Source organism: Symphalangus syndactylus, chromosome 9 (assembly GCF_028878055.3).
Source record: "Symphalangus syndactylus isolate Jambi chromosome 9, NHGRI_mSymSyn1-v2.1_pri, whole genome shotgun sequence".
Taxonomy (NCBI): domain Eukaryota; kingdom Metazoa; phylum Chordata; class Mammalia; order Primates; family Hylobatidae; genus Symphalangus; species Symphalangus syndactylus.
The window spans coordinates 35,957,587-35,978,275 of NC_072431.2; the positions used below are offsets into that span (position 1 = coordinate 35,957,587).

The following is a 20,689-nucleotide window of genomic DNA, read 5'->3' on the forward strand; positions in this document are numbered from 1 at the left end:
GGGAAACCCTGTCTCTACAAAAAATACAAAAAAAAAAAAAAAATTAGCTGGGTGTGGGGGCACATGCCTGTAGTCCCAGATACTTGGGAGGCTGAGGTGGGAACATTACTTGAGTCCAGAAGGTTAAGGCTGGAGTGAGCCATGATCACACCACTGCTCTCCAGCCTGGGTGACAGAGCAAGACGTTATCTCAAAAATAAATAAATAAATAAATAAATACAAATAAAAATAAATAAGAGAAGAAACATGTTTATATTTTAGATTGAACATATTGACAACTAAGCAACATTTCTTCCTCCTTCCCTCACCATTGCTAGAGGTATCCACACCAGACTATTTTTCAGAATTATAATTTATGAAATATCCCATTTCTTACACTCCCCTCCTTTCTCCTACTTTCCCCTATCGTTCCCTCTCTTCCTTTCTCCTCTTTCTTTACTTCCCCTTACCTCTCTTGTCTCCTCCCTTCTGTTTATAAATAGGTCTGTATTTTACAGAGCTCAGGAAAACAAGGGATTGTGTGAGATGCCCCAAGAATGGAGAAGATGAGAATGAGAATCTTTCCTGTCTAGATTTGTGAGTTGGTAATGGCAAATTGAATGGCTTTCTGACTGGCCACTATGAGCTGCCTTCTATTGGGTCCAGATTAAAGGTTCTCATGCAACAGGGCATGTAGCATTCACTGGAGGGAACTATTTTATAAATTTATACTGTTTCCTAGACCATCCCACATTCATTCCACCCAGTATACACTAGGGATAGTTAAGGTGCCATATGGGGTGTGTGTGGGTGAATGTGTTACCTGAACACAGTCTCCCTAAACTATTCTAATAGAATCCCTTTATATCAACTACAGCCCTAAAGAAGAGCCTCTATTATAATTAGATCAATGTCAATCCCTCAGTCTGTAAGATAAATACTCCGAAAGCCATCCTCTTAGGAACTCTATTCTGTACGTGATAAGTTATGTAATGAAAGACAGTTTGCACTTTCCGGAGAATATGTTTTTTCTATTGGGCAAAGGAGACCCAAATTTGCTAGTTCTCAGTCCTTAGTATGAATCAGTATCAATGATGAGCCTTCAAAAAATTAAATGCTTAAGTATCACTCAGAGATGTGAGTTCAATTGGTCTGCTCTTGGCCCATGCACTGGCTTTTTTTTTCTTCTTCTCAGGTAGTTCTAATATGCATTTAGAATCGAGAAACATTTCCCAAACTGTTCATAATTAAATGAGAAAGTCAAATCTGTGCCATTTGGGAATTTTGTTTATATATTATGAAAGGTTGCAGTCTAAGCTTTCTTAGAATTTTTGTAAAGAAAATTGTAAAAATAAATACGCAGATACTATGTGCACTTTACAGAGTGACAGCAAATTTTAGGGATCTAAATCTAAGTGATCTACAGGCTGTAATAAACAAGACATTTGGTGAATAGAAAAGAAACAAGGAGAATATCCTAAATGAAAAATACTGAGAGTGCAAGGAAAGGATAGAAGGATATAAAGAAAAGTAGATCAAGAATACATAAGGAAGAAATTGAAATGGAAAAGTGAAGAAAAGAACAATAGGTGGACAGGAAGGAGAAAAGATGCACAACTTAAAATGTTAGTCAATTTTTTATTAATTTTTGTAACTTTCCACTACTCTACCTGATGCCAAATCTAGGTTTTTGGCCAATATTAAAGTAGTTATCCAATACACTCTTCTTAATTAACTTCCATTCCATGAAAAAATTGAAAGATGAATTATCATAATTAATGTATGTTCTTTACATTTGTTTTTCAGATAGATTATTTTTACATGATAGAAATCTACTTTTAAATGGCATTTCAAAGATAGAAACAAAGACAACAATTAAATACAAAAACAAAAGCGAAACCTTTATTCTTTTGGCTTGATTGTAATGTGGTTTACCGTTCTTTATGGTAACAGCATTTTCCTGCATGCATTTCACCAACACACTACAAGTCAATAGCTTTAGTATAAAGAATCTACATTTATTGTTGCTTGTGAAACACAAAGTATTTTGCTGTAACTGGTAATATAACTTCACTACCTGGTTTTGTGGGGGAGGAAAAAAAGCTGGGATCCCATATTGTATCTGATACAGTTCTAGTGCCATATGGGTCAATAAGATCTATCTGTGTAAACAAACATTGGAAAAGACTGATGATTACTGAATAAAAAGACTAGGTGGAAACATTGGATTCAAGCAATGCCAAAAATATCAGCTGATTTTTTCTTTAAGCCTCTTTCAATGATAAGGCATTACTATTGAAAGCAAATAAACATTGAACTCAGTTTGAGATTTGTTTCACATTGAAATGTGTGCAAGTTTACAGTACTAATAAAAAAGCAGAAACCTACACTGCATCCTAGTCCTTGCTTCTTATTTTGTGAAGTGCTTCAATTTAAAAGTGCTAGGAACAGAAACTAACAATAGTGACTGTGACATCCACCTGAAGATACTTTTAATTTCTCATTTTATGTACAAAAGGCTGAAAAATAAAATAAAATGAACTTTTTACAGTATTTATATTTTCTTAGAAAACTCTAACCATATATTTTAAACAGATTTAAGCAGCTTGCAACATGTTTGTACAGTCGGGCTTTTCATAATTGAGTGTTCAATTAAGGTTGGAAGAATAAAAAGCAAGAAGCTCTTCCTTGTTTGCTGCAACCTATTGCTTAATGACATGAAGAATGAGGTCTTGGTAGAACAATTTGCTTCACTTTACCACTGATATATGGCTTCCCATATTAGACTTCTGAACAGTGGAAGGAATAAGATACAGCAGCATAGGCAAGATAAACATGCAGCAGTGACAGCTTCAAACTATAATGGAACCAATTACATCATATTACCTGTTGAAAGCTTGCAAACTATACTTACTGTGGTACATATTTGATGCAATAAGTAGTGTGCTTAAATCATCATTTTTGTTTGCTCAAACATGCACCACTGGGTAAAATTACTATTTACAAAGCAGACTTTTATTTTTTAAATTGACATATACTATGTCAACCTTACCAAGAGCAGAAGATGGCTAAACAATACTGCAGGATAAAGCAGAATCAACTTTATAAAGTGGTGGTGGGGATGTTTTTTGGTCAATTCAGGTTTCTTAGAAAGGACTGATTGATAGGATATTTTTATTTTATGCCAAAGGACACTTATCAAAAATGTGATAGTCATGCTGCTGGGACTGTGAGTGACAATGTCATGGTATGTGTATATCTCTGTGTGTGCATGTGTGTATACATATATATGTATATACACGCACATATACATATATACATATATACATGTACATTTAATGGGTTATGTAAAAATAAAACAACTCTTTAATGCTTGTGATTCTATGGAACATTTACAGGCACATTAAATTTTTTCTGGATGAGACACCTTAAAAATACGAATAGCTATTTAAGCACCTCAAAAATCTAAAAACATCCTGAAACAAGAAGTAAACTCTTTCCTTTTGTGATGTGATTATTTTCATGTGTGAATGAGAATTGCAGCATGCCTCCATTTAAAATATATCCAGTTATACAATACAATAGAGAAATGTAGAATTCCCTCCCTTTAATCCCTCTCCCCAAACACAAACCCATTTACAAAAATAGTCACATATAATAGTAAACAACCTGTGAATTAAAAAGAAAAGTGATAAATTCACAGCACACGTTTTGTAAAAATATGGCAGGTGTGGCAGTTAAAACATAAACAGTGGTGACAATTACTATTATCAAGTGTCACATGTTGAATTTACATAAAAATTTAACTTCCCTCCCCCCTTTAAATTGGTTCCTATCGTCTGAGTAGCCATTACGCCTCTGCTCTTCAGCAGTGTCAGCTGGTTGTGAAAATAGAAACCTCCTATCGATACTATTTCTCCAGTTTACTGAGTTCCAGTTTGCTGACCAGAGGTCTCTGTCTTGTTATAGGCACTGACCTTAAGTATACATTTGTAAAAACAGTCAGTTTGGCATAGACCTCCTGTGGGAGTCCTGTTGACACAAACACATCACCATCACGGGCTGTAAACAATTGATCACAAAATGGAATATTCTTGGTTTCTTTTTACTTTTTACTTTCCCTGATATCTTTCCCTTTGTCTTCTTTTTCTGATTTGTCTTTTTCAAATTTTTCTTTTTCCGGTTTGGTCACACTATCATACGAGGGCGGAGATGTGGTGGAAGGCGTCATATCGGTTTTCTCTGGAGTTGAATTCTCATTCAGTTTATCAATGAGAGTATCTTCTTTGATAGGTGTTCCATCACATTCTTTGCCTTTGTCTTTCTTGTATATACTTGATACCTTTTTAACTTTTTGCTTCAAGAGGTAGCGTCTGTAAGCCCTCTGGATAATAATAGCAGACACCTCCTCTTGTTTGCGTTTCAACGTGGTCGTAATGGGCTCATAAGAGACTTTGGATGGGTTTGATGCCATGAATCTTTCTTCCATCTGTATTCGAAGGGCATCCATCTCTCCACTCTCACCCAAAACACGCTTTGTAAAAGCAAATAAGATGTCAAGGCAGTGGATCCGGTCACCACTGACCATGGGCAGATCCATGGCAATGAGCTGGACTTTGTTGGGTTTTGCTATGAGAAGAGGAGGATCCAGGGCATCTGCAAAATCAGAGAGTTTGGCAAACTCTATAAACTGGGTCGCATCAGGATCAAACTTCTCCCAAACCTCATAGAACATCTCAAAGTCATCCTCACTCAGAGGCTCTGCACTTTCTTCAGTAGCAACACTGAAGTTCTCCAGGATGACCGCGATGTACATGTTCACCACAACCAGGAAGGATATGATGATGTAACTGACAAAAAAGAAAATCCCAACAGATGGATTCCCACAGTCTCCCTTAACTGAGCTTCCAGGGTGATCTTTTTCAGGGTCACAGTCTGGAGGTCCACTATTAAGAATAGGTGCTAGCAATCCATCCCAGCCAGCAGAGGTTGTAATTTGGAACAGGCAGATCATGCTGTTGCCAAAGGTCTCAAAGTTGAACATGTCATCGATCCCAACTTCCCTCTTAACATAGGCAAAGTTGGACATCCCAAAGATGGCGTAGATGAACATGACCAGGAAGAGCAGGAGGCCGATGTTAAACAACGCAGGAAGGGACATCATCAAAGCAAAGAGCAGCGTGCGGATCCCCTTTGCTCCTTTGATCAGACGTAGGATTCGGCCAATCCTGGCAAGACGGATCACTCGGAACAGGGTAGGGGACACGAAATACTTTTCTATCAGTTCAGCCAGAAACATTCCTGCAGAAAATCAACAAATAACAAAAGTAGTGTTATACTTAATAGTAGCAAATGAAAGTTTACATAATTACATTAGTTTTACAAAATGTGAATAGGACAGTTAGGTACATGTATATATGCAAATAATCTGCAATGTTTGTTCAGCAAAATGAAACTGGTATGTTTGGTGTTATAACATTTACATCTTTATATTAAATGAAGATAGTAAGGGTCATTTTTCCTAGTTCAAGGAAAGCATCTATCAAAAAAATGACTCAACCCTGGAAGGTCTAAAGACATCATGAAGCATACAGTGGCCAAGTACAGAAATTAATTTATATGTCCAAAATACTAGTTTTAGCAGTTGCATAAGAACCAAAGGCATATGATTTTGGATCAGGAATATGAGAGTTCTTTACTTTCTGAGATGGTTGTGATCCTGTTTTATTTGGGAGTGGGCAGCGTGAGGTACAGAAGAAAACATAGGCTTTGGAGACAGACACACTTGGGACTGAATCTTGGCACTTGCTTTTATGCATGAGTAAATGGTGATAATATCAACTTTTTCTTGTGGTCAAACTGAACATTTACTGAGTCCTTTCTTCATGCTAGGCACAGTGCTAAGTGCATATATATACATAATCTGATTTAATCCTCACAATAACATTTTACAGAAAAAATCCTTGCAAAACCAGGGATTGGAGAGCTGAGGTAACTTCTCTTAGGTCACTGAGTAGGTAAGTAGTGTAAACAGGGAAGCTCCAGGTCAGATCTCAAATCTTACCTCTTAATGCTACCTCATAGCACTTATGTGAGAATCAAATGCAATGGAACATTGTTACAATGTTCTATTCAACTAAAGAAAGTAGTTTAAAGAGTGCTATATAATTTTCCCCTCCATGTGAATGTTCTCTTTCCCCAAATAGGCAGAACCTTCTCTTAAATCTTCTTCTATTTACTTACAGTACCTCATTTAATATCTTATACATAAACACTGTATATATATATTTTTTTCCAATAAACCTTTTGCATTCCTAGCACTTAATGTATGTATGTATCCTAACATTAATGTATCATTGATGATAACAAATCTGTTTTGGATTCTCAAACAAAATAGCTGCTTCCAAAAAGAAATATTGCAAACCACAGAAAACTGTCTGCACCCAAAGATAACATGAAACTTATATATGTGTAATTATATATATAACTGCACATATACACTATTCCAATTATTTAAGAGGTCATATTTATGAATTATGTGACTACTTCAAATGATTTATGTATATATGTGTGTAGATTGATTGTTTATTCAAAGCAGTAACTGTCAATATCACAGGAGTATGACCAGGTACAAGAGTATTCTACCAAAGTTGCAGTTATTGTCTTCTGAGATGAGAATAGATGAAAATATTAAATGAGAATAAATGAAAGCTGAAAATATAAATTCCTTATATTCCACTCATCATTTCAAGCACAGCATGCAATTAGAGAAATGGCAAACTAAAACTAAAACAATGGACTATTAGATTTTTATTTGGGAGTTTGGGATGAATGAGAAAGATCAGTGAAAAACACATCTAAAGTTTTAAAACACACATTTTTACCACTATATTCCTTAATTTAATAAAAGCACCTCTTCTTACCTACAATGGAGAGAATGACCACCACAAAATCAAAAATATTCCATCCGATAGTGAAATAGTAGTAACGAAGAGAGATCAGTTTCAGCACACATTCTCCAGTGAACAGAACAATAAACACCAGATTAATCCAGTACAGAATGTTTGTCATTTCTTGACTCTGGTCATCGGTTTCCACCATCATGGTGACCATGTTAAGGCAGATGAGGATCATGATGCTGATATCAAAGACTTGTTTGGTTACAAAATCAAAGACCATTCCTTGGAATTTGTTCTGGAACAAATAATATGTAAAAGTTCCATTAGCAACTTTAAAAAAAATCGAATTCAATTCTTCTGATTTTAAGAAAGGAACAAAAAATGTAGCTTTTATAAAAACACACCTTTAATCCTCACAACATTTTACAAAAAAAATTCCTTGCAAAACCAGTGATTGGAGAGCTGAGGTAACTTGCCTTAGGTCACAAAGCAGGTAAATAGTGTAAATAGGGAAGCTCCAGGTCGGGTCTCAAATCTTATCTCTCTCTCTCTCTTTTTTTTTTCTTTTTTCAGTTGGAGTCTCGCACTGTTGCAGAGGTTGGAGTGAAGCGGCACGATCTCGGCTCACTGCAAACTCTGCCTCCCGGGTTCAAGTGATACTCCTGCCTCAGCGTCTTGAGTAGCTGGGATTACAGGCACATGCCACCACGCCCGGCTACTTTTTGTAATTTTAGTAGAGACGGGATTTCACCGTGTTGGTCAGGCTGGTCTCAAACTCCTGACCTCATGATCTGCCCACCTCGACCTCCCAAAGTGCTGGAATTACAGGTATGAGCCACCATGCCCGGCCTCAAATCTTATCTCTTAATGCTACCTCATAGCATTTATGTGAGGATCAAATGCAATGGAACATTATTACAATGTTCTATTCTATTAAAGAAAGTAGTGTGTTTTATTTTTGTTTTATACTTGGAAGAAAATTTTGTATGTTGTATATTCAACTCTATTCAACAAACTCTATTTGTTTTATTTATACTAACAATGATACCAGGTTTTATAAACTCACCTATTATGTTCTCAGTGCACAGAACGCCATCATGTTATGATGGACAGTTAGTAAATATTTGTCATGTAATAAAATTTTTTATCCCATGTGTTGGGAGGGCATTAATTTTACTTTAAGTAACTAATAAATATATACTTCTCCAAGTTTTCCTCTCTCTTTTTAAATTTTTCGTCTGATTTCTGACTTTATATTCTCTCACTAAAGCTACAGCATCTTAAATTTCATTTTAAAGTTCAGCTAAGATGTTTTAAAAATCATCATTCTAGAGAAAAGCCTTCAGTGGAAAAATTGGTGAAATCTGACTCAGTTCTGTATTTTATTTAATGGTATTATACCAAGATTAATTTCTTAGTTGTGAGAACTGATCTATGGTTGCAGAAGATGTTAAAATAAGAGGACAGTATGTACAGATTCATTAGAGTATTCATTATGAGTAACTCTTCTGTAAGAATAAAATTGTCTTTCAAAAAGTCACAATGGAAATATTCAATCTTTGCCCTAGTCTATTTGGACCTTATTTCCAAGTACTAACTGCCTTATGTCTTGCTTATGAAATTAAGTCCCCAACTTGTAAACCAGTTCTGATCATTGGTTTCTGTATTGTTCCATTTTGCACATATCTGCTTTGTTTCTCAGGTAATCTAGGGATCTGGTCTTGACTTACCTCTGTTGGGCTGCCTTTCTCTACCTTCTCAACTCGAATGACTAATACTCTGCTACATATACACCTAATGGCTTGCTTTCCCAGATCCTGATACTTTCAGTGGCCTGGATTCTACATCCTAGTGTTCTGCCCTCTTTCTATAGGGAGGCTTCCATTACTTCCAATGGTGATTTTTGGACATCAAGCACTACTTGTTCTATTTTGTTTTGCTCTTTTCTCTGAATGCATATTTGGCCTGCTGAACTAGATTTCTATTACTCCAGCTGGATCTGTCTTCTCAGGGCCTCTTTCAACCCAATAAATGTGTCTACTTTTAGTTCAAACCCTTCCTTATTAATTATTAATTTACTGTAGTTTAACTTTCCAAGTCTGGCATGTTCCCCTTACTTCCACCCTCTGATATTTCCTGCCTACCACTCTTAGAAGCTTATGCAGGTTCTACTGTATCATTTTACATAGTTTATCTGTCTACTATTCTGTCTAAAACAGACGTCCCCCACCCCTTCTCTGTCTCATGAATTCTAACTCAGTTTTGAGTTTAAAGCACTCAGTGCTCTCAGGAAACTGAGTTCATTCATTGATCACAAAATGTATGGCATTGTACTGCAAATGGTTTGCTCTTATTCAATTTTAGTTTTCTTTCCCTTCCACTTGTTTTGAGGCCCCTCAAAAGCAGAGCAATGCCATTTTTCTCTCAGATATGGCTCCTAGAGTATAGTAAGTTCAAAATATCTTAAAAGCAGAAATTTGGTCTTAATTTTAATATCACCATGACTAATAAAAAACTCCTTAGATTCCCTGTTCATAGAGTTGTCCAATGGGACAGACATCTCAATGTACAACTCCAATCGCGAGTCTCTGTGTTCTGTTCTCCCATTTAAATCCTAGGGTGTCAAATATGCTGGAACAAGATGTATAATTCTGAAGATCTTATTCACCAAAAATTTATGTTCTCTAACTTCATCTTGGCCCTTCAGATTTAACAATTAGCAATCCTTTGTCCTTCATTTGCTCCAAAGATAATTCCAAACTTCTCATAAATTTCCATTCTCTTGCCCTCTATTTTTACTTTTTTTAGAACATTAAATTTAAACAGTTTAAATAAACTCCTCTGGCCGGGCGCGGTGGCTCACGCTTGTAATCCCAGCACTTTGGGAGGCTGAAGCGGGCGGATCACGAGGTCAGGAGATAGAGACCACGGTGAAACCCCGTCTCTACTAAAAATACAAAAAATTAGCCGGGCGTGGTGGCGGGCGCCTGTAGTCCCAGCTACTCGGAGAGGCTGAGGCAGGAGAATGGCGTGAACCCGGGAGGCGGAGCTTGCAGTGAGCCGAGATCGCGCCACTGCACTCCAGCCTGGGCGACAGAGCGCGACTCCGTCTCAAAAAAAAAAAAAAAAAAAAAAAGAAAAAAAAAACTCCTCTGTTTCCTTTTGCATTTCATATTATTTTAATTTCCATGTTCTTTTCATATATTACTCCAAATTCATTAGAGGACTCAGCCCCTTTTTCTTTCTAAAGCTACCCTAGACCACTATGTTCTTGTCCCACATCTTGTGCATTTTTATGTCATATTTATTCCCTCTCTCTTCAATCTTTTCCTCTCTAAAATTCCTTTTGCTTTCCTTTAAACCTAATCTCTGAATCTTAAGAAACCTTTATTTTGCTACTTCTAAATATTCATCATTTCTCTCCCTTCCTCCTTCCTCTCTCTCACTCTGACTTGGTTGCCAAATTCTGCAAACTAGCATCTCCAATTTTTCTCACCACTTCTGTCCCTTCTTCATTTCTTGCATGACATCAGTATTTATCCAGTTGTGCAAAGCAGAAAGACACCAGTCATTCTTGTTGGTTCCTTCTTTAGTTCCCATATTCAATTAATAGACAAACTTTTTAATTTCACTCTGGTGATAGCTCACAAATCCATCCACTTTTATTAATCTCCACATCGCTATGGTTCAGGCTACCTACCATCTCTGAAATAGCTCCAAAACAAGTCTACAATGTATTCACACAGCCTCTGTGAAACTGATTGAGTGATCACCACAAAGCCCAGACTGACTGGGTCCACTTTAATGGTTTCTTACTGCTCTTAGGATGAAAACAACTTCTGAAAATGCCCTCCAAGGCCCAGAAAAGTTTGGGCTTGTCCTAACCTCTTTATTCTCAATGTGTCCCAAATGAAACTTGACTTTCTGCACTCCAGTCTCACCAGCCCTCCTACATAAGGACCTTCACATATTCATTCCCCTTCTAAAGGGCTCTTCTCATCCCACTCTGGCTATTGATGCTTTCAATTATTTTTCCATCCTCAGCTAGTATATTATTTTAATAAAGCCTTCCCTAACTTCCCTGATTAATCAGCCTCTTCCCCCTAATAAGCTCTCACAGCTGAAAGTATCCCTTTTTTTCTGGGATACTTTCATTTTTTGGCATGACTATTTGATTACTATCCATTGCATTAGCTAGACTCCATACTGTTCAATATTTAAGTTCAAATGCTTAGCATACTACATAGTACATATTGTCAATTAAGGAATAAGTGGATTTTACTAGTTAATTCCTAAATTGCCAAATTATCGCTGATAATATTCTAGCTGAATGTGTTGAACTTTTTCCACACAACCCTGCCACTACAGGTAAATCTATGTCATTTGATGGAAATAAACTCAAGCTCATTTCTTCATTGATTTATTTCTTCCTATAACTTGATGAAGTATGCAAGGCCTCATTCTGAGAATTTTGTTTTTTTCTCTATTCTAATTATTTTTCAAAAATGAATCTGTGTTTCAGAGCTCAACTGAATTTTGTTCTGACAACGCTAAAATCCTTATCTCAGTCTGGATATTTCATAGGCTCTAACACTATTTTTCCCAGTGCATTCATATGACTTCAGTATATGATAGTGGAACCAACAGTTTCACAAAACATCAACTGGTGTTATGTTTTAGATTCTCTGTTATCTACATATCCGCCCTCTTTTTCTGTGCTTCATAACAGGCAATGAAAATACGCTATTCTTACAGCAGGTCGCGGTATGGGTTTTTGTGGTTTCTTTGAACCCAGTTTTTTCATTGCATCCTCCCTCTTTTCCTGTGTTTCATCCCAATTGAGTCTTCTTATTGGCTAACTTCACTCCTGGAGTAATTCCAGTCCTGCTGGTGTGACACAGATTATGGACTATCTTCTTGTATGTAAGGGTTTATCTTCTTGTCTATGGCCCAGGGTTATTTTGCCTCTAACATTGTTCCACACCAGTCTCTAGGTTAAACTCTCTAAAATCTTTCTTTTCACATTACTAGGCTGTTCTGTTAACTATATTCCATTTGTATTGCTTAATTAGAACAAATTTCTTCAGACTCGTATGGTAACCTTGACTCACTTAACTCGGAAAACCAGTGTCTACTACACACTAATTCAAATGCATCACTATTCTGCACTGATATATTTGTCTATATGGCTATGAAGTATACATTTTCTCATATAGTAAATGTTCTCTGCTTCTCTCTCTATTCATTCAAATTGTATTATTTCCTAAAGACTAGGCTCAAATTGTACACCCTTTATGTTTGACCCAATATAGCTATCCATTTTCTTTGAGTTATTGGCCGGCTTACCAACTGAACACTTAATTATGGTCTGTTTTAGACTGTCACCAATAAACTTATAGAGTCAAGATTTCTGAGAAACACTGAAGTGTTTTACACCATGTATACCTTGGGGAAGATTTTCTGAGACTTAATATATGAGCTAGTCCTTCAGGAGTGATAGAAAAACTTAGCGGCTCTCCTGGCAGCAACTCCCTGCAGCAGCCAAACTGAACGAACAGTATCACTGGCAAATATACACCCGGAAGAGCCAATAAAAAGCCCTAAAAAGAATGATATCATCTCATTTAAGGGTGGGATAGTAGGGGAAAATATGAGGCTTGCCTTTTTTATTGTTTAACTAGAAAAAAGCAAAACCTGTGGCCTGTTTCATTAATGATTCCATTCAATCTGCAGAGTTGGACAAAAACTGAGGCCAATCTGTGACGTACCAATTATTCCGATCTGTCTCCTCTGTACTCTGAGAACATTTAATATTTTCACATTATGTATGTATGTATGTATGTATGTATGTATGTATGTATTTTATTTTTGATGTTATTAGAAGCGTCTTAATGACATCAGTTTGTATGATACCACTGGCACTTAAGTATAGCAAATTTTATTTCTATGTATTTTATATGTTTACATATAAAATATGTTATGTATTATATAATTTATACATATTATATATGTAAAATACATTTTTCAAGCTATTTAGGCTACCTAGTCCCATTGTTAAGGTAAAAAACTTTGTGTTACAAATCCACAAAAATAACTAGTTTCTAGAAATTCTGGCTGTGAAAGGGTTAGGTAATATAGTTTTAATAGGCAATGAAAATATGCTATTCTTACAGCAGGTCGAGGTATGGGTTTTTGTGGTTTCTTCGAACCCAGTTTTTTCATTGCATTGTAGTATTTCTTCTGTTCTTCTGTCATAAAAATGTCTTGACCTCCAAAGTAAAGAAATGAAAGCAATACTTGTTAAAATTGTGTTCTTTGAGGGCTATAAAATCCACCTTAGTAATCATGTGAAAATTGGCTCCCACATTTCGTTCTATTGTTGTTAATATCTGTATTTATAAAGATGCCTTTATTCAATATACAAATTATGCCATATTAGTCATATTTCTAGACTAAAAATATCAAAAAATATGCTATCTGAATTATTAATTGCTTAAAAGCTTATCAATTATCAAATGTCTCAAAATAATTTCTGAATTTTATATTCTTTTTTTGGTGATTGCATTTTGGAGGCTAAAGGAAACAGTATGAAATATTTAGTTCATATTTCAGAGCAAAGATGAAATTTTAATATACTTATCTTCTTTTTCTGTTGGTTGAAGTTATCTATGATGACACCAATGAAAAGATTCAAGGTAAAGAATGAACCAAAAATAATAAAGATGACAAAATAAAGATACATGTACAGGTTGTCTTCATACTTGGGTTGTAATTCTACCTAAAAAATATGAAGAATTGTAACCATTATATTTAGTACTTGTTTCAGTGAGTTTTTAATTATCTAAGCATGTTTTAATCCCTGGAATGAAAATAAACCAAACATTAAACAGATTTTATGAACCTTCAACTCTCACATGCTTATTGAAGAGTTCTGCAAGACTATTCATTACCTGGGAAAATGAAATAACTCATATAGAAGTCTGAATGATTATAGACAATTTCATCCAACAAATGCCCAGATTATGAATGCACTTTCCTTTCTAAGCAAAGTTCCCCACACAGCATGCAAATTAAAGATTTCCTCTTCTTACAAAAGAGATGTCAGCGTCACATTATTCTATGTCAAAACTTTTAAGATTTACTTTCTCTGCCTCAGTTTTCTCATCTGTGAAATGAAAATAGTCAAACTTAAACCTCATAGTGTGGTTGTGAAGATTAACTATATTAACATATAAATATGCTTAGAACAGTGGCGGCCAGTAGTAATTGCTAAGTGTAAGGGTTTGGTATAATACATTTCTTTAGATAGGCAAGAATCATTGTAGTATGTCTGTATGTAGGTGTATAGGTTGATCTCTCCTGTCTGAAAATGAATCTATTGCTTTATCCTATTCAGTAGGGACTGTTTCTGTAACAATAATACTATCTCTTGTCTAATCCACTTTTGATTAGAAAACTGTGTGATAGTAGGTTTCAGCCTTAGCTGGAAGCTTTCACAGGTCTAATAGGACATTGTTCTAACCAACTCAATTAACCAGTCCCTGATGATGATAATAGATGCAAGTTATAACCCACTGTGTTATGAAATCAATTTAGAGGATTATGACCAGCACAATTTTTTTTCTAAGGAAATAGAGCAAAATGGAAAATATCAGAAATATTGTAAAACTACTTATTTTTCAATGAGATTTTATTTGTGTATGTGAGTTTAGTTAACAGTGATGTAAAATTATATTTTTAAAACTTTTAAAAGACAATATACATACAGGAAAGTGCATAACACATAAATGCAAAATATAATATGTTTTTATAAGTGAAATCCATAACCCAGGTCATTGCTATGACTTCAGAAACCCTTGGTGTACCCTTCTCAAACAGAAACTCCATCATCCCTGCTGGAGGTAATCATTATCCTGACTTTTATGGTAATTATGTCCCTGCTTTTTCTTTCAAGTTAACACCTCAGTATGCATTTTTGAACGATAAGCTTAGTTTTGTCAATTTTGAACTTTATATAAGTAGAATTATAGTACGTGTCTAGTTTCTTTAACTCAATGTTGTATTTTTAAAGCTCGTCCATGTGATTGTATGTGGCTGTATTCGTTCATTTTCATCACTATATAGTATTCAATTATTTGCCTATTTCTACTATTTTTGAGTTGCTCCCAGTTTTTTGCAAGTGTAAAAAAAGTTATATTCATTTTTGTACATAGATTATCCTAAACATGTGCATAAGTTTCTTTAGGATACATTGTTCAAAGTAGAACTGCAGGATTAAAAAATATCTTTAACTTTCTCAAATAATGTGATCATACCCAACAGTTTTTAATGGATTATTTAACTAATTTTTTTCCCATCAGCATTGTATGAGCGTTCTTATTGCTGTTTATACTTGGTAAAACTTGGTATTGTCAGAATTTTTGGTATTGCCAATCTGGTATGTGTGTAGATAATGTTTTATTTTGGTTTAAATTTGCATTTATCTGATGCAATATACTAATTAAAGTAAGATCCAGCAACTTTTCATAAATGTAGTGCTCAATTGGCTTTCATCTTTTGTAATGTGCTTGAAATTCCAGGAGTTTTGCAGCAGAAAAGGTCTACTAAGTTATTAAAGAAGAAACTGAAAATGTTTCATGCCATATAAGCTATTGATAAGGAAGGTGAAGAGAGCATTGAATTAATTAATCAAAAAGGTAAGAAACTACTGTGGGAAGTGGGTATGAGCCATTATTTGTGGTCAGGGTTCAAAAACTTGTTTTCCCATTTAACGCATTAAGCCTCTTTGCTTCAGTGGTAAAATAGAGCTAGTATCACCTATACAATAAGGTTGTCATTTAGGATTAAATGGGATAATGTGAGAAAGTCCTTGGCATAGTGAATAGTGATAAACAATAAATTATTATTACTATTCAGAAAAATCTCATAACTGGAATTCCTGATAGCACTTACAGAGATACAATGCAGGGCTTTTTATGCTTTCTTGCTCCCTCTCTGTTTTTATGAAGTGGGGAAAAAAAAAAAAAAAAAAGAAAAACCTCAGGAATTCTTCACTCAGAAAGCTAGCTGCTGGTGCTAGGGAAATAGCATTTTGAGCTTTATTATCATGCTCTGGCATATCAGAAATCAATGTCTTTTTTTTTTTTCAAAATGTGACTTCATTCCTCATTAAATAGTGAGAAATTTGAAAATTATAGAAAATAATTCAAAGTACTGGTATGTATAAGGTAGATTAGGAAAGTCCCTCCCTTTTACCACTTAATCTCACTTTCCCAAGAGAAACACTAAATTGTTTATTTTTGTCCCCATTATCAGTCATATCCTTCCTATTATAAGGAAGATCAAAAGCTGGAGGAAATATATGACAGATGAAAAATATTGCCTGTGAGAACTTCTAATGCACAAATGACCAGGGCTATCAGAGCCAAAAATAAAATGTCTCATTTTGAAAATACATCCAATAAAGTTTTGTGTCAGATGCCTTGCTAAATACTAGAAAAGATATGTTAAAAGATACATAGTGATTAGAGAAAATCATCCTATGATAATTTCGAAAGAAATAGTATGATTAAATATTTTATCCTTATAATATAGATGTGTTTTATAAATTAAGCACATAATTTTATTTTATTGACAATATCACTAAATTACAATATTATAGAAATATACATTTAATCAAATTAAACAATTTCCCTCTAACTAGACTTACATTTCGTGAGTCAACAGCTGCATACATAATATCCATCCATCCCTTAAACGTGGCCTGTAAGAAAAGTCATATCATTTTCTTTTTTCCCAAAATTATAATTTTGGAAAATAAATTGAATAAGAATAATTGATCAAAATTCTATTTGACATGTATTCAATACAGGGATATAAATAAGCTTGAAATTTGTATTCACTTTTGGGACAATGTTTTGTGATATGCATTGAAAATACTTCAAATTTATATTCCTCTATAACATCTTATGTGGATATTTAACATATGTAATTAAATAATGATCTACTGTAACAATATGCTATCATAAAAACAATATCAACAATCTTTGACTCTGATGTGTTTATATAAAAGTATATCATGAACTTTGATGACAAGATTTCATGTATATAGTAGCAGCATGAGACAAGTTCAAAAGTATGCCGCATTATTTATCTTAATGCTTTCTTTTCTACTTATTCTTCTCTATATGATTATTACCAATCACCAATCATGACAGCTTATTCTTGAAAATCTTCTTAATATTGTTGAACATGCTATTTTGAGATGATTACTCTGTAAGAGGAAGCAGTTTCCTAATCTGAAAACAATATATTCTACTGCATTTCCTTTTTTAAATATTTGTTTTCTGCTCCGTTGACATAATGATCTTGAAAATAAAACTCTTGTACATTTTTTCAGTTCCTTAGTGCCACAGGCTCTTCCCCTTTCCTATTTTAATAGTCTTGAGGATCGTGTAAATGGATTGTGTCCAGGAGCTAGTGGATATTACTGCAGTCAGTTGAATAGCTGAATGAATCATTATAAGTGCATAGCCGACACGATAGTCTTAATTGGAAAGTTTTCATTTGCAAGAGAGCAATTTTCCTATCTGAAAGTCTCTCTCTCTTTCTCTGTGTACACACACGCACGTGGACACACACACACACACACACACACACCATTTCAACCCCCCTTGGGGCCAGCACTTCTTTCCTCAGAGTAGGAAGGGAGGAAAACAATGAGTGCCTAGATTAAACTCCCAGTAACAAAGGACTTGGCTATGCTACCAAATGCATAGTCGGGGAGACAATAAAGTTTTTAGAACCATCATGTTTCCAGCATGGGGCAGAAAAGATAGTTCAATCATGGTAAGAGGAATCTAGGCAGATGGGCCTAAGGAAGTACTTGTAAACACTGAGGAAGAAGAATTTTATTTTATTATTGTATAGTATTATATCATTTTTATATAGTTTTAGTGCATCTGTATAGAGTTCCTAAAATGTATATGCATTTTTATTTTAATTGCTTTTCAAAAATGTATTCATTTTTAATTGATAAATTAAAAATGAATATATTTATGTTGTACAAAATGATGTTTTCAAATATATGTATATTGTGGAATGGCTAACTCAAGCTAAGTAATATATATATCGCTTCATACACTCATTTTTTGTGATGAGAAAACATATCTACTCACTTAGCTATTTTCAAGTACATAATATATTATTATTAACTATAGTCACCATGCTGTACAATAGCTCTACAGAATGTATTCTTCCTGTCGAACTGAATTTTGTATCCTTTGACCAACATCTCCCATCATCCCCCAGCCCCTGGTGATTTTCATTCTGCTTTCTGTTTATATGAGTTTGTGATTTTTTAGATTCCATATATAAGTGACATCATGTGTCATTTGTCTTTCTGTGCCTGGCTTATTTCACTTAATTTCCTCCAGGTGAATCCATGTTGTATAAAAGGACAGGATTTCCTTCTTCTTTAAAGGCTGAATAGTATTTCATTGTGTATGTCTATAGGTGTGTGTGTATACACACACATATATATACATCCAATAAGTTTTTAAATGATTATTACCAATCACCAATCATGAGGGCTTATTTTTGAAAATCTTTTTAATATTGTTGAACATACTATTTTAAGGCACTCTATAAAAAGAAGCAGTTTCCTAAACTGAAAACAAATACATTCAAGCCGCATTTACTTTTTGAAATACTTTTTCTGTTGTGTGGACATAGTAATTCTGAAAACAAAAGTCTTGTACATTTTCTCAGTTTCTTAGTGCCACAGGCTCTGCCCCTTCCCTGACTACTTCTATATACACACACACATAGACAAACACTGTTTCTGTGTATGTCTATATCTATGCATATAGATATATACATATACAGTGTATATCTATACGTGTGTATATAGAAATACATGTGTGTGTATATATATACATATACATATATATACACACACATATATATACACACACACACAATTTTCTTTATCCATTTGTCTGTTGATGGGCAATTAGGTTGTTTCCATATTTTGGCTATTGTTAATAGTGCTGCAGTGAGTGTCAGAGTGCAGACATCTCTTTGACATGTTGATTTAATTTCCTTTGGATATATAGCCAGTAATGGAATTGCTGGATCATATGGTAGTTCTATTTTTAGTTTTTTGAGAAACCTCCATACTGTTTTCCATAAAAGCTACACTAATTTACATCCCTGCCAACAATGTAGAAGGGTTCCCTTTTCTTCACATTCTTGCCAACATTTATTGTCATTTATCTGTTTGATAATAGCCATTCTAACAGGTGGATATCTCATTATGAGGAAGAAGAACTTGAGACTCATTTTAATTACACATCATGGAAAATAATAAAGTGATTACTTACTACTTGAAGTAGAGACAGATATCCAAGTCCTACGTTATCAAAGTTTACTTTCACATTTTTCCACCTGGCAGTTTGATTGCTCTCAATGAGAGCTTTGCACTCACTGTAGTTGTTGACCACGCTTACATCAAACATCTCTCCAGTGGTGTAGTTAATACAATGGTAAAACTTGCCAGCAAAGAGATTCACTCCCATGATACTGAATATTAGCCAAAAGATCAGACAAACCAGAAGTACATTCATGATAGATGGAATGGCTCCTAAAAGAGCGTTTACAACAACCTGGCACAGGATGAGAAGGAAAAATAAGTGAAAAGCCAACAATAAATATTTACTTATTTTTAAACATTATTAAAAAAACAGTCAAATGATTTAAAAAAACCTGTTTCAAAGTTGAATATTGGGTAGAAACTAGACTCTGGTAGCTCCAACTAAGAATTTTAAAATTATAAACCAGAAGAGTATACAACGAATTTTATATTGGAGAATGTTTTCTCAAGAGGTAATAATATACATGTAGCAAATTTACCTCAAAGGATGGAACTAACAGTAAATGCCAAAAATAATTAAGAGTATAAACAGTGGCATGAGTATAGAAGCGAACATCACTTTCAAAAAATCATACAAACCATACAATTTGCTGTCCAAAATTTGAGAGTAAAAGAGACCACTTGGGGATCAAATTCCACACAGAAAATATAAACAGTATTCTGGTACTGAAAATTTGATACCTTTTGTTTATTAAGCCTTCTACTGCAAAAACTGTTCTTTCTAATTGGTAAAGTAAAAAGAATTTAACAGCTAATAACACTTTTCTATGTAACCATGCATATACAGACACACACCATTCATCTCTAGTTGTGATTGTAACGTGCAGATAAAGTCTAAGTAACTATTTTCAAATATCACAAAAAGTATCATTTTTTAAAAATCCCCTTTGAACCAGCTAAAACCACCGAGACAAGGCATCATCACTTTCTAGGTGGCGAGGGTATGTGGTCTCAGGTTTTGTGCCTCAGGGAATGACAAATGTCAGCACAAACTCCTCTGTTCTTTTGTACCACCCTTCTAAATGAGTGTTAGATTTCCAGTTGACCTACTTTTTAGCCATTTCAGCCTGTGTTTAAGAACTAAAAGGCCTGATTCAAACATCAAAAGGCTCAAAGTGTATCACAGTGGAGTAGTGAAGAAATGATGAGTAATGATTTGGTAGGCTTAAACTACAGCGAGTAGGATTTCCTGCACATTTATAAATGAAGTGAACATAAATAATTTTGATTCAAATCAGCAGCATAACTATAGAGATTTTCCACGAAGTGAAAATCTAGCTAATTAGAAACAATCCCTCTGGCAATATACTCTGTGAGTGACTCCAGCAGTGCCAAGTATTATGGACATCTGGTAAATATTATTTTTGATTGATTAGCT

At 34.6% G+C, this 20,689-nt stretch overlaps 1 protein-coding gene across 7 annotated transcripts in view; it reads right to left on the reverse strand.

Moving 5' to 3' along the window:
* Positions 1–1,603: 1,603 nt before the first annotated feature.
* SCN2A (sodium voltage-gated channel alpha subunit 2) overlaps positions 1,604–20,689 on the reverse strand; it is a 258,782-nt gene continuing 239,696 nt past the window's right edge. For all 7 annotated transcript variants that reach the window (XM_055291928.1, XM_055291930.1, XM_055291931.1 and 4 more), the window contains 6 exons: positions 19,262–19,543; positions 16,588–16,641; positions 13,519–13,656; positions 13,050–13,154; positions 6,903–7,173; positions 1,604–5,280 (listed from right to left, as the gene is read on the reverse strand). In XM_055291928.1, coding sequence (XP_055147903.1) covers positions 4,085–5,280; positions 6,903–7,173; positions 13,050–13,154; positions 13,519–13,656; positions 16,588–16,641; positions 19,262–19,543 — 2,046 coding nt within the window. In that variant the 3' untranslated portion in view covers positions 1,604–4,084. The remainder of the gene's footprint in view (positions 5,281–6,902; positions 7,174–13,049; positions 13,155–13,518; positions 13,657–16,587; positions 16,642–19,261; positions 19,544–20,689) is intronic.